Here is a 14,634-nt window from a genome sequence, read left to right on the forward strand (position 1 = left end):
TTTATGAATATTATTCTTAAACATATCAAACAGATATGTTAATAAACAAATTAACAAGACGAAAAATTTTTCTGGCTTCGAACTTGTTTGTTTTCATTTTAAGCATTGAAATTGCCATAACTTTCTATGAGCATGACTGCTCTGACATTGCCAGTCAAAATTGGAATCACTCAGATGATTCAGGTTGAATAACTTTGGAGACATTTGACAGGTTTAACACATGTAACTATAAGTTGTTATTTGCTCATCATTCAAACTAGAAATTCCTGGTCACTGAGATAATAACAATCAATAGATTTACAATTCCAAAACATGAAAAGCTAAAAAGCTAATAAAGTTTATTATATCGAGGTCCAGATGTCGCCCCTTTTCACCTTTCATTTTATTTTGCCCTTTATGTCATTTCTAGGATAACAGATGGCGTTTTAAAAGCAAAGTTTGCTCAATTTACTTTAATTGCAACAAAATGATGAATTTTTAGGTCTTGGCAATTAATATTCAAACTAACATCGATGTTACAGTTCCTAGTGCTATTAATGTTAATAGAAGACAATCACAGAAGGAAAGAAGCTCTAAACAGCAGACAAATAATCAAGAATTTAAGTTTTACTCGAAGCTGGACTGTTAAATTAATTTCTACCTATTTAATGCACAATAATCACTTACAATCATTTACAATTCAACAACAAAAACAGTTTGAATAACAAACCAACAGTTTAATATTAAGCTAAGCTTTTTTGAGTTGTTTGCTAACAATAACTAACAATTATATTCAATCGTAAACCTTTGAAACTGAAGATTCTTCAAGGTTGAAACATTTAAAACAATGAAACCCATAAAACATTTAATGCTTTTCTGGTTAGTTAATGCTAGCGATTAGTTTCAGATGAAAATGGTGATTGTCAGGCAAATTAGTTTAAAAAACGATCAATCATTTTATCCGATGACCGATGATAAACAACAAAAGATTACAGTTAATAAAGAAGTAACGGAAAAGCAAACCAACAGTTAACGTCCATTTTGTGGTGAATTTGCTTCTTTTATTACCAAAAATGACACCCAAAGAAAGGACATTATACTTTAATATAATAAGATCAAATGTATTCACTAGCTAAATCAAAAATGGGTTTAATTGTGGAACAAGAAGATTGATAAAATTTGTCTTTGGGCTTTACAAACAATTGATGTTTGCTTAGTTTGATGGCCCTAAGGATGGTGATTAAAGATGAGTTAATGATGTTTAACAAGTAGTAACCAATAGTTGTGATTAATTCCCATTATCCAATGTAACTGTGATTGGATTAGTGAAAATGTAACCATTTAACTTACACATTAACCAAAATCGTCTGCTAAAGTGAACCTTTGCGCAGCAACAAAACAAATCAGGCGAATGGCTCTGAACATGACCAAGCCATGTTTTTAGACTTTTTTTGTGTTCAATTCTATGGATATCCTCATCATCTTTTCCTCTCCGTGTTGTCCTCCTTTCCTTTTCTTCTTGACTCAACATCATCATCATCATCATCCTCATCTTTACTGTTTATTATAAGAAGAGAAAACGAGTGAGAAAAAGGAAGACAGGGAAGAAAGAGAGGAAAAAAAAGGTGAGCAAGATCCTGAGAATGAGTAACACTTCAACCAACAGACAATCAAACACACAACACAGAAGGCATATTGTGATACTCAAATGTTTTCCCTTTTTCTAGTCAACATTTCTAATCATCATCATTATCCAAGTGTTTTACAGTTAATTATTATTTTTTGCTGTCATTCGCTTCTTCTCCCAATTACACTTTGTATTGGGTTAAATGATCAACACTGCTCGAAACAGCTTTCATTCAATTCAACAATGTCACTTTCCTAAAATAACAAAATCATCATTTCTATTTCAACCATCATAATCATCATAATTATCTTCATCATCAACATTATCCTACTCATCAACATAATTATTTGGTAAACAACTATAACAGTTAATGTACCGATCTGGTTTCATCATGTGTTTACTGTCCTATGTTATTTGGTGTCTCTTTTGATCTCTACCTTTTTATACCATTCACCTAATACTTTTCAGTGATTCAATTTTGTTCGTAATGTGATTTTGTAAAATGATGATTGTTAGAAGAACGGAAATGAAAGAATCTTGATTAATTAGTGATTGTAATTGTAAACACCTTTAACTGGCTCTAATCACCAACAACTACCGTGAATACCAACAGTGACCATCAATAGACCTTCAATTTTACTCTTTTCCTTTATATCAACGTTGTCTTCTGTTGTCAACTCAATTGGTGATTAAAATTAAAACTTTGATTGGTCAATTTACTGTGCTACCTCATTAGTTAACCATTTAAACAATTCAATTACAGTTGAAAAGAGTTTATTCAAAAGGCTTACCTATTGCTCTTGGTATACAAGTTACCAGAATGATTTTCAAACCATGAGAGTTTTTTATGGTTTCTTCAAACTGCTCCATTCAATTTTGTGATCATCTTAACTTATCTTCAACTCAATTTAATCTATCTTATAAATCTTCATCATGCATCTTCTTCCTGCTTCTCTGCTTTCATATGGTTACTAATTCATCTGAGAATCTCTTTTGGTTACCCAGATCGATCATTTTTCTGGTTTTATTTCCTCTAAATAATATAAATCAATGAAGTCTCCCAAAGTACATGTTATATAATACGAAAAGTAAAAGCCAAATTTGTTACAACAACCAAAATAGAGTTCCTTCATGTTTGAAATGTTTTGTAAAACAAATTAATGTATATCTAATATGTAAATATTAATAGTGATATTTTTCATATGTGATGCCGGTGTATGCTATTAACCACGATCACAGTCACCATTTTATAAATGCCAGGTATTATTGTGTTCAAAAGACGTTGGAGTATTGGCTCTGATGATCTTATTGTACCTGCTACAGTACTCTTCATTGTACACACTATTTGGTAAATATTTTAATGTACATTTATCTAAATCAATTGCGTGTAAACAAACAATTGACTAGATATGCAAATGTAAACCATTAACTGTATAATTAATCCATTTTTATCTCTTTTTTGTTTCCCTCTTTTCCATTTCAATCAGGCTAATCGTTCTCTCATTGATTTTGGTGTCTGGCGAGAAGAAGGAATGGCGATTACAATGTATGATCGATCTCCACGAGCACATAGTTGGCTATGCCATTATCCTAATTGGCTGCCTAATAGTGGAACTATTCATAGCCTGGGTCAGTCTAAGAGGAACCATTTTGGAAACCGAACCAAGATCTTCCATGCAGTATCTACTTTATGTAAGACTGGGTATGACTTTTGACTTTTTACTTTCACATTATTCTGTTCACTCATCTGTTTATTATTTATTTTTTTCCCTTCTACTCTTTTTTTTCACCATTTACCATCCTTGATCCTGGCATTATTTAAAGCTCATAGACTCATGATAGGTTTAATCTGAGTTGCCGGTTTTTTTGTTGCTCCTATCATGCTATTTTCATCTTCTGTCATAACAACCCAAAAGGTGCATCAATTTTGATACTGTTGCTGCTGCTGCTGCTTACAAACTATGATAGTCTCCATTATTTAGTTTACACCAGGATAAAAAAAACTTTACAAGCCATTTAATCCTCTGTGATTATTTTCCAAGTTTTAAATTACATTCTAAATTAAGCCGCTCTTCAACCTTTTCAGCTATCACTGAGAAAGAGTGGCAAAGGAACCATGTCATAAAGATTAAGGTGAAAAACCAAGTGAAGTGCTAATGAACCAGTATACACCTTTTTTCAGGGTTGAATGTTACCTTGCCTGATGAGATCTTGAACATTTTCCTGCCATTTTTACATTTTCTTGTAACCTTAGTTCAATTCAGAATAATTTATGTTTACCAATTAACTAACAATTTGCGCAAATTATTGAACCATTGAATGAAAGTAAATTGCTGTTTAGATACATTACTCTTTACCCAAAAAAAGCAATTCTCATTGATTTCGATCATTTTATCTTCTCATTTTAATCTTGTCATTTTAATTGTTTCTCCAAATGATTAAAATCTATTTGCATCATTTTACTGTTAACTCAAACCCTTTCGTTGAGATAACACTGAAATTGCATCGCTATTCAGTTTGCCATCTTTTTCATTTCACCAAGGTTATCTAAACTATTGGCAACTATTTTCACCCAATTGCTTAATTATTTTACATTCATTTTACTTTTTCATTTGCATTTCTTTCAATTATCCAGTAAACTAAATCATTCCTGGATCACGATTTAATAAGTTGAATATAACAAAATCTGTTGCTTGTATATTTGAAACCAGAAAAAGCAACAACTCATTAGCAACCAGAAAAAGTAAATTACATTGTTTTTGGTAAACTTACATTCAGTATTTCTGTGTTCATCTTCTTCCTCTTCTTCTTCTTGACTGATTTGTGCAAAGGTCGACCAGAATTCTAATGAAAACTCTTTTCTCCATGAAAGACAAAAAGACGAGAAGCAAAATCTCTCAGACAATTCAGTCTACCATGAAAATGTTCATGCAATCTAAACACTTCCTATCAACTGTAAAAACAATCTTACCTTCCATTCAATCCACCGATAATGAACAAAAATTGCAATTATTATTACTGATTACAAAAGATTTGAAGAAAAACACAGAATCTTTCAGATTTCTCTATTTACAGATTCTGTCAATAATTTTGCAAACTGATTTCCTTTCCAAATTGCTTACAAAATTACCTGAAAAGTTGCTTAATATGTTGAACAATTATCTTGAAAGTTTGCTTTTGTTTTCTTGATAACACTTTGACTCTGTCCAAATGAACCCGGAAATTTGAGTTTCCCCAGAAAAGGTCAAAAGTCAATACTTTTTGCTTATATTATTTGCACTATTGTAGTTACACTTGAGCAAATCTCTTAACTCAACTCATATTATTCCTTTCCATTCTTGTGTAAGCAAAAGTTCCAAGAACAATTCAACTTGAATTGTTGTTGTTTTGTTGATTCAGTTTTTTCTCCATCTTTTCTTCGTTCTTCACTAAAACCTTAAGAAGCAAAATTGATAATAATAAGCATTTTATTCATATTCAGGGAGAAAAAAGTGAACAAACAAAACTGTTCCATTATTGACATTTACATTGCATTTCTTGTTCAATTTTGAAATATTTCTTGTTCAACTCTCAATATTTTCCCTGTTGTTATCCTGTAGAAGTTCAATTGAATTGTCATTATTTTGCAACTTGTCATAATCAAATTGATTGGTAACCAAATTTACTAATATTTGTGATCATTAATCATTTGATCATTTCATTGTGCAAACCTATTAGTCTCAACTCTTTGAAACATTGAACTATTTTCAGCTTGACTTTCAGTGATTTGTCATGATTCATAATAATTTTTACTTGACAACCAAACACACAAAACACAACATTTACATTATCACTGATTATTCCAGCGATAATTATCTTTACTCTTAATCAACTGAAATCGTCAATTTGCTCAATTGATTAACATTTCAATTGAAGCTCTGGGTTTGTCTCAAATGATTACACATTCAACCATAATTGCATCCAAACAGTTAGATTTGAAATTACTAACCATTAAACTGGTTAACATTAAGGTTCAAATTAAACCCAAATCTTATCATTCATTTAAAATCTTAAACCTCTTTTGATTATAATTATGTAAATAGGTTTGTCTCAATGAAAATGTTGATTGTCATGATTGGTAAACCTATCGATGTGAAGACTCAACAATTTGTTAATTACATCTCTACAGATGTGATAAGCTTGAACATGATTAATTAATGCTACTTGATTCTGGAAAAGCTGAAACTTGAAGAATAGTGAAAAGTGAAAAATATATTTCCATGTAAACTGGTTAAAAAAAGCTGATCAAGGTGAATTTAATGAAAGCCATGAAAAAGGGTTTTACAAATTAAAGAAATGAATCTTTTGGAAGAAAAATTTCCATTGAAATGTTTTCTTAATCATATTGTTGATGGTAAATTGGTTGACAAAATGTTCATTATTCATGGAGTGATCTGATTGTGAACATTTTCATATAAAACCAACAAATAATGATTATTAATAGATTATTAGATTGAGTTATTGTATGCTTTTCATGTTTATCAATTGAATAGCTTTGCCAAGCAAAAAGCAAGTCAACAATTTCCTTATTAACTTTTGATGTATTAATTATTTCCTTGGTTTCTTCCTCTTCCATTTACATACAAATCTAGTAAATTGATTACTTACAATACTGGAATACAAATTGATTGTTGAAAAACTGGTTCAATTGTCCAAACAAATTGCAAGTGTTTTCACTTTTGATTTACTTGCAGAAAATTTGTTTTCTGGTCTTTTATAGCTTTTTCAAACCTTTTTTTTACCAGCCATTCAACTGTTTCTATTTCAGCCAACAATCAATTTTTAGCTATTGTTAACAATTCTTTAGGGTATCATGAATTTATCATGGAATCAGGAAGAATGTTAAAAGTTAAATAGCTTTCAATCTTGTCTATGTTCACTTCTGAAGACAAGATTGACTACAAAAGTGAAATGATGAAAATGAAACTTGACTTGAATACCAGAAAACGTAACCATTCAATAGCAATAGTGATTTGATTGTTATCCATTAACCAACTTAATTGTTTCTTACATTGACATTTAACAGTTTAACCTTTCTTAATTAACTCAATTTAATCTCATATTCATTTTGTAATATCAATTTAATATAATATTACCAAAGGAAACTAGGAAATTGAACAATTTCATCTTTCTCTTTGCTTTACCAGAATCTCAGTTTCCCTGCTGGTTCTGGGTTGGAATTTTTTTCCCATCGATTTTTGATTATCAAATTGTAATACTTTCACTTTCAATTTTGTCTACTATTAAAATGGATGCTACAAAAGGTTGAGATAAATGTTGTGTTTATAAATTTCATTGACATTAAAGTTATCTCGATCAATCTTGTAAAACCAAATCCTTAACTCATTCATCTTTTTCATCTTTTTTTCATCTTCACTACTCAATTCATCTTTTCTCATCTTCATCAACATCTTTCTCCTTCCTTTTCCTATTTCTGAGATTTCCTTCAATCAATTTTTACTCATTCAACTGAATATTCAACTTTTACACTTTTTCATCTCTTCTTTAACCTAAAATTCATAACCTTTTCTGTCAAATTTTATTCATTTTAAAATAATCACTTTCATCATTTTGATCATATTTTTGCAAACTTTCAATAACATCCAAAACATCATCAGTTAAATTGTTCAACTTTAATCTTTAATATCGATTTACTTGATCAAAGACGATAATTTAATCTATTAGATAATTCAGTTGACATTCAATTTTCATTTCTCATTTTATCCAAAATTAATCGTTCTTTCTCAATAAATTGCTGAAAACCAATTCATCAAAAGACTGTCAAATTGTCGTCTCAAAATTCAATTTAAATTGCATTTGAAGATTGAATCAAAATCCTGATTGTTGCTTTATAATTCAACTAATGATTAACTTTGATTATAATTTTTCTTTCATTTTCTAGGAATTCTTGCCGTTGAAATATTCTGGTTAATAATGGGTATCTTCTGGATCCGTAAACATTACGATACTTGTACTCCTGGTTTCCCTCGAGATGCCATTCTGGTCATTATTGTATGCAATTTTTGTATAATTGCGTCCGTTTTTGTTACCATTTGGTGTACCTTTGATACTGCTGGACGTTCTTGGGTTAAGATGCAGCGTTACCAGAATAGCCTGAAAGATGGTCAAAGTAAATATAGGTACAAGCGATCGGGTAACTCTCATCGTAATTGGCGTCACAGGTTGGTCTGTCCATCATCAATTGTCACACTTTTCACAGATTAATCATGATTATTCTACCGATTGCTTTCATTTTTCAAAATCAAATCCAATTGATGGACAGATTCTTAATCATTGATTGCTAATTGAATGACACTTTTCTTTGCTCGTTTAACCCTGATCTTTCTTTGCACCCATTGGAATCCAATTGATTGCCAAGTAAATTAGTTGACATTTTTTTGCTTAATCATTTAATTTGTACTAATATTAGATGTTGTCATTGCTATTATAGCTTGCCTTCCTCATTAAGGCTTTAAAGGCTTGAGAAATGCTTGACAATTTAATTTACTTGACTTGATGGAAACCAATTTAACAATAATTAACCAATTCACAATTTCCTTTAACTGCTTTCAACCTTTCAACCCATTATTTTTGCTTGTTTAATTTTTATTTTTTTTACCAAAATTCCAATCATTTTTTTCAGTTCTAGGAATACTCCTGACCTTTTATCAGATTTACGAAGGTATTGATTTTTGTTTCATTTCATTTACTTTTAATTTTCATCTTAATTTGATTGTTTTGCCACCTTTATTATAATCAATTGCTTGTGTTATGAATACCTTGTAGACTGTTGAACAGTAATTTTCAAATCTCTTAGAAGGGTTAAGAATCTATTCATTATTTTATGGCAAAAGATTGACCATCTTTTGTTATTGCACTTTTTATGATAATTATCAAGAGATTAATCAATTAGATTTAATCATGATTATAACAATATGCTTTCCATTAATTAATAATTAAAGGTTGATATTTTGAAACTTTCCCTTGCAGAGTAAATGAAAGTTAAGCCTTTTGTACATCATAATTAGGAAATTAAGTTCTTGTTTCCTCGGCTAAGTAACGTTAGTTTTTTCAATATTACATTTGATTAATAATGTAATTATTATCTTAATAGTTAATTATATGAGCTATCAATTCAGGCATAATTTGCTCTTTATTTAAGCCTTGAACCAATCATTTTAAATGGATTTTTAATTGATTTGCTGAAAGCTTGATTCAGCCATTTATTGATTTTTTTGAAAGGCTTACTGATTGTAAATATCACATCTTTTTATACAAATTCAACACTTCTGTTTACCTTCATAATTGAAATGAACAATTAGATAGCAATAATGGAAAGTAATTTCAATTTGAAACTTGAAGGATTGAATCCAATGAACCATCAAAAGTAAACACAAAACAGATACAAGGCTAACCGTTGAAATAAAACAATAGATTTTTAGACTTTTTTCAAGCTGATATTTAAATACTTTCAAGTTGCATTTACAGATTAATCATTTTAAATTGTATTTCAATTACTAATGCTTTGTTTCATCTTTTATTGTTGATCCAGGAAAGCGATGAGACAATATCAGGACAGTTGGAACCGTCGCTGTGAACTTTTATTTTGTTGTCTTGGTAAATCTGATAGGCGTCAGGTAAGAGTTTGATGATTGGCTTTTGAAATTGGTTTTAATGTTTTCTTTTTTTTTCTAGAATTCTTTTGCTGAAATTGCCAAATTATTGTCAGAATTTTTTCGAGACTTGGATGTGGTGCCTTCTGATGTTATCGCAGGTCTTATATTGACTCGGCGACAGCAAAAAAATCAAAGTTCAATTGTAGTCCGTGAATCTGCCAATAAAACGTACCAATTCCTTTCGGGTTTACCCATTACACCGGAGACTCGATTCCTTGATGTAACCCATTACGCAGTTGTCCAAGACATTAAAACACTAATCCATTATAGTCATTATGCCATAGCAGTATATGGCTGGCCTATTTATCTTATGGAAAACAAGGCAATCGGATGTTTCCAGCTTTGTCCCTATTTAAGATGTTCAACCTGCCTTTCATCATCTTCATCATCATATTCATCTTGCTACAATTGTTTCAACTCATTTTGCTGTTGTCCTTGCCTAAACCGTTGCTCACCATCAAAACCATCAACAGACGCCTTTAATAATCGTAAATCATCAACATCATCAGCAACTCCTCAACCTTCAACTTCACCAATACCTGTTGAACCCATAATCATGGGTGACAACTGCTGTGGGTGTAATTATGCTGCCCTCCAAAGGATCTGTCAAACTCACAATCTTGAAATAATTTATGCCACATATCATGTTGAAATTGCTGAACCTCCCTTTTTCGTGGCTCTTGACTATGATAGACGAACCATTGTAATTGCCATTAGAGGAACTCTTTCCCTTCAAGATGTTATGACTGATTTAAATGCGGAAGGTGATTTACTTCCAACCAATCCAAGTCGCGACAATTGGCTTGGACACAAAGGAATGGTTGAAGCAGCTGTATATATTAAGAAAAAGTTGACCGATGAACGAATACTGGAACAAGCCTTAACCCACAATCCACTGAAAGGCACTCACAATTTTTCTCTAGTCTTGGTGGGTCATTCCCTTGGAGCTGGAACTGCGGCTATTTTGGCCATTCTACTTAAAGAAATTTATCCTGATCTAGTCTGTTATGCATTTTCTCCTCCCGGTGGACTCCTCTCTTTACCCGCCGTTGAATATACCAAGCATTTTATTACCTCAGTAGTATTGGGTAAAGATGTTGTTCCTAGGTTAGGTTTACATCAAATGGAAAGCCTTCGGTTTGATTTGATAAATGCCATTAAACAATCAAAAGATCCAAAATGGAAGACAATTGGTTTAAGCTTTTGCTGTTGCACTATTGATCCAGAAACTGATTCATTAAATAGTAAAGAGTCTGATGTTGAATTTGGAAGTAAACAGGAATCGCTTAAATTGGACACTTTATCAATTACAGCCGGTGAAAAGGAACTCTCAGCTCATCCTGACGATTCTTCAATTGCTTTAACTGTTCATCAACCTCTTTATCCTCCTGGAAAAATTATTCATATTGTACGGAATCATCCAAAGAAAAAAGAGTGAGTTTCAATTCCATTCACCTCAACTCTTTTAATAACACTGTTTCCTTCAAAATACATTATCTTTATATTTCCAATAATAATGATAATTCAATGTTTCAATAGATAATTATATTTCTTTTATTTATCGTCTTTTCAGAGCTTCCAAGAACAAAAGTTGGAGGTAAGACAAGAATTATTTTTTCATTTATTTATCACAATAATTTATATTCATCAACATCATTGAAACGTGAGAAAAAGATTGAAAAATTGAACATTCACCTCAAAATCAGCTTGATTATAAAACCATAACATTAAATTAACATACAAAAACACAATATTTAAATGTTCTCAGCAAAATGTGATTACTTTTTAATGAAAAGGTAATGTTTGTGTGAAAAAAGACTAAATTTGTTCATTTAAATTTTAAGAAGCTTATTGATCATCTTTTAATAGGAGTTTCATCGATTTCAATGACAAACTCACCAAAACAGAGCAATAATTGAAATAAGAAATACAAATCTTGTGGTTTATTTTCAATAGCTTTCATTAATTTATTTAATCTGAGAAAAAATAACTAATTTCCAAATGCTATTCCCATCAAGATTGATGGTAAAACATGAGAAATCGACGAGAAAACATTGAACATTCTGTCCAACTCACACTGTGATACATTTGATTTCACTTAAACTCGATTATCATTATTCTGATGGAAGTCAAGTGTTAACACAATTAACTTGGAGTAAAAGAATCTATCAATTTATTTAAACTCTGTTTGTTTCCCAAGCTGAACATGTTAGTTGATTAACTATATCATTGTAAAAGATTGAATGGTTGAAAGCGAAAATAATGTCAATTTGATTGAAATTAACTGCTGTTGATCCAATTATCAGCTTCTTAATACCTTGCTCTCAAAGTTAATTGTTTACCCAACAAAAGACTAAAAGCAAATGATATTTCAACTTGATTGACATTGATATAAAGTTAGTTATTTATCTTGACAATCCTGCAAAGTTAATCACATCTATTGACAGATTACGGTTTGATGGAACCAAAAAAAAACAAGAATCAAACACCGAGTGATTAGCCTGAAGCTGAATAGCTGTTGAAGTTGATTGTTTGTTTCCAATAAATGCGTAAACAGATATCAAAGTAGAGTGAATATGGGATTGGAAAAGGTTGAAATTGAATCTTGATCTATTCTGGGATTAATCTGGTTCACCATTTTTCTATTATAATTTCCATCATTATATCATAATTTGATGAAGTGAAACCAAATGTTTAACAGTTTAATTTGCCTGAATCCAATCAATCCCAGAGGGAACAATCAACTTGACTAGGTTTTCAATCAAAGTTAAAAGCTAATTTTGGCGTTTATTAATCTATTCATTAATAAAAAGGTTGACTGATTCAATTTTAATGATATTTTTCCATAAACTCAAAAGCAATTTCAGCTTTAAGGTATACTTTGGCTTTTTGGTTACATTATAATACATTTACATTATGTATAATAATAATCAAGTGCAACTAATACATTCACAATTAACCTTGGATGCATTCAAGCAGAATCAATTTTTAACCTTTAACCACTCTTTATCCATACTTTATTAGCTATTCCTTGAATCTAAATCACTTTTTCTCTATTTTTATTCAGGAACATTGTTGGTAAAAAGGAAGCCGTTTATCAAGCATTGTGGGTCGATAATACGGAATATGATCAGATAATTATATCGCCAGTAATGATTCAAGATCATATGCCAGACAAAGTGTTGGAAGCACTGGAAAGACTTTTAATCAACACTGGTCCACCCAAGCCGATTCGCCATGTAATGACAAACAATGTTGACTTGATTTCTCGCCCTTTATTAACCTATCCAAGTGGAACCATTACACCTGATTCATTGGATCGAACACCTTCTCATAGATTAGTATTGGAAACATCATTCACCGATTTACAGCCTGTTGGCTTGGACCTTGAAGATCCTAAATTGATTCCTCCCTATTCATGTTCAACTGTTGGTTCCAGTAGATTCACTTCTAGACCAACCCTGTTAACAGCTCTTCGTAAAAGTCGTAAAATTGATTTGATTCGAGACGATTGGATTGGTATGGCTCCTTTAGCGTCACCTGAAGGTCTCAGTGAATCATCCAGTATTTCATCTCGAAGTGCTTTCATTAAAGGTGCAAATGGAGGAGTTGGTGGAACAGATGAAAGGATTAATCTTAATGTTAACTCATTGTCAAATTATTCTGCTCTTGAACGTATTGACCGAGCATCTTTTTACTCTGCTAAACCTTCTGCTTCTTCTGATGGTCAGTCTAATTCAACTAATGGAGAGAAGGAGGTTAAGAAGACCAAGGAAGATGAAAGAAAAGAGGAAAGTAAAGGTTCTCTGGTCTCTTCTTCAGGACCATCAAATGTTTCAAGTGATTGTCAACAAATAACTTCACATACCACTCCATCTACTTCTCCAATTTACATTCCATCACCAACAGGGAGTGGACTTGATCTTGATCCAAATGCTTTGTTTGACTCTTTGATTGCCAAATACGATGACCAGAGAAGACAAAATAAAGCAGAAGATTCTGTTGATCCATCGACAAATGGGTTGGGAGATCATGAAGCTTTCTCATCTGGAGCCTCAGTAAAGTCAACAGATACTGTTGCTTTGAATGACCTTAACCATTCCGAAGGAGATGTGATTCGAGGAGAGGAAAGTGACATAGAAGGTTGCTGTCTGTCTCGAGCTAGTCTTTTAAGTGGCATTCGTGAAACTCGGGTAAACATTGGTGATAATGAAACGTGTTTTTCACCATCAACCAACTATTGTCACAGCTTGAGCAGCATGGATGATTCACAATCATCAAATGAAACTTTACCACCACTGAGACGATCTCATGAAGAGATAAATTTAAATTGTTTAGAGGATGATGTTCAAGTTTTCCGTCAAGAAATTCGCACTCATTCAGCGACAGCTTCTCTCAAATCCAGTGAAACTGATCTTTCACCCAAATCGAGGCTGCTTTTTCAAAAATTGCGAGCCATTGAATCACCAGCTGATGAACTACCTGCCTGTGATGCCTTCCAAGTTTAACTCTAATTTACTAAATAATTAATCAAAATGTTGGACTAATTCAGGACAAATGTATTTTTCATTATTTTCATGAAGAAAGCTAAAGATCAGGACCAAAGAAAATGAGGGAAAAAATGAAACTCAATTCAAGCTCAGATAATTTATTCGCCTAATTTATATTCCATCAATTATATTGATTAATGGAATAGTTCAGAATAATTCAAGTAATCTCACCAACTATTAATACTGGTAATTTTGTCTATATTTAATCCAAAGGAGCTTAATTGATGAAATGTTGGCATAAACAATCAGTTAAATAGTTTTTGTCTTGAATTTATGCTCAGTGTTTTGCATGTTTTTAACGATTGTTGATTGCCAAATAAAAGACTCTGAGAGTTAATAATCGAGTTGATCTTCATCATTCTCATCTTTTACCATAATTTTGATTAACTCAATTGTCTAAAAATAACGTTCAAAATGGAAATGATCTTCAATTTAACTTTCTTTCAAAGAAAACCTTTTCCTCTGAAAATCGGACATTTTGTGATAGTAAACCAATAATCAATGAATAAAATTCTCAATTGACATTATCAAGTAAATCCAATTGATAATTAACTCCAACTGGACCAGCTGATTTGCTTAAACAATTAAAGACAACCAATGTAAATTTTTTTATCCACCAAGTGGATATTTTATCAGCTAACTGTTTCTAGTGAAAGTTAGTTATTAATCAAAATTGATTGCTTATAAAGAAACTAAATTTTCTTCAAATTCAGTTTTTACACCAAACACACTTATAACTAATTAAAGTAATTTTATGTTTTTA

The 14,634-nt window shown here is 31.4% G+C and overlaps 1 protein-coding gene across 4 annotated transcripts; it reads left to right on the plus strand.

The window, feature by feature from the left end:
• Positions 1-1,273: 1,273 nt before the first annotated feature.
• Positions 1,274-14,634, plus strand: inaE (inactivation no afterpotential E). 4 transcript variants are annotated; one of them, XM_015930407.3, is made up of 8 exons: positions 1,274-2,954; positions 3,094-3,308; positions 7,548-7,827; positions 8,289-8,327; positions 9,198-9,282; positions 9,341-10,755; positions 10,895-10,918; positions 12,389-14,634. In XM_015930407.3, the coding sequence occupies exons 1-8, from the start codon at positions 2,860-2,862 to the stop codon at positions 13,827-13,829; spliced, it is 3,594 nt and encodes a 1,197-aa protein (XP_015785893.2). In that variant the 5' UTR covers positions 1,274-2,859; the 3' UTR covers positions 13,830-14,634. The 4 variants fall into 4 exon arrangements, with proteins under 4 accessions (XP_015785893.2, XP_015785895.2, XP_015785894.2 ...); XM_015930409.3 differs by having other exon boundaries at positions 1,426-2,954; positions 7,548-7,785; XM_015930408.3 differs by lacking the exon at positions 8,289-8,327 and having other exon boundaries at positions 1,433-2,954.

This window comes from Tetranychus urticae, chromosome 3 (genome assembly GCF_039701765.1).
Source record: "Tetranychus urticae isolate SD_2017Ah chromosome 3, NJAU_TeUrti_SD_1.0, whole genome shotgun sequence".
Taxonomy (NCBI): Eukaryota; Metazoa; Arthropoda; class Arachnida; order Trombidiformes; family Tetranychidae; genus Tetranychus; species Tetranychus urticae.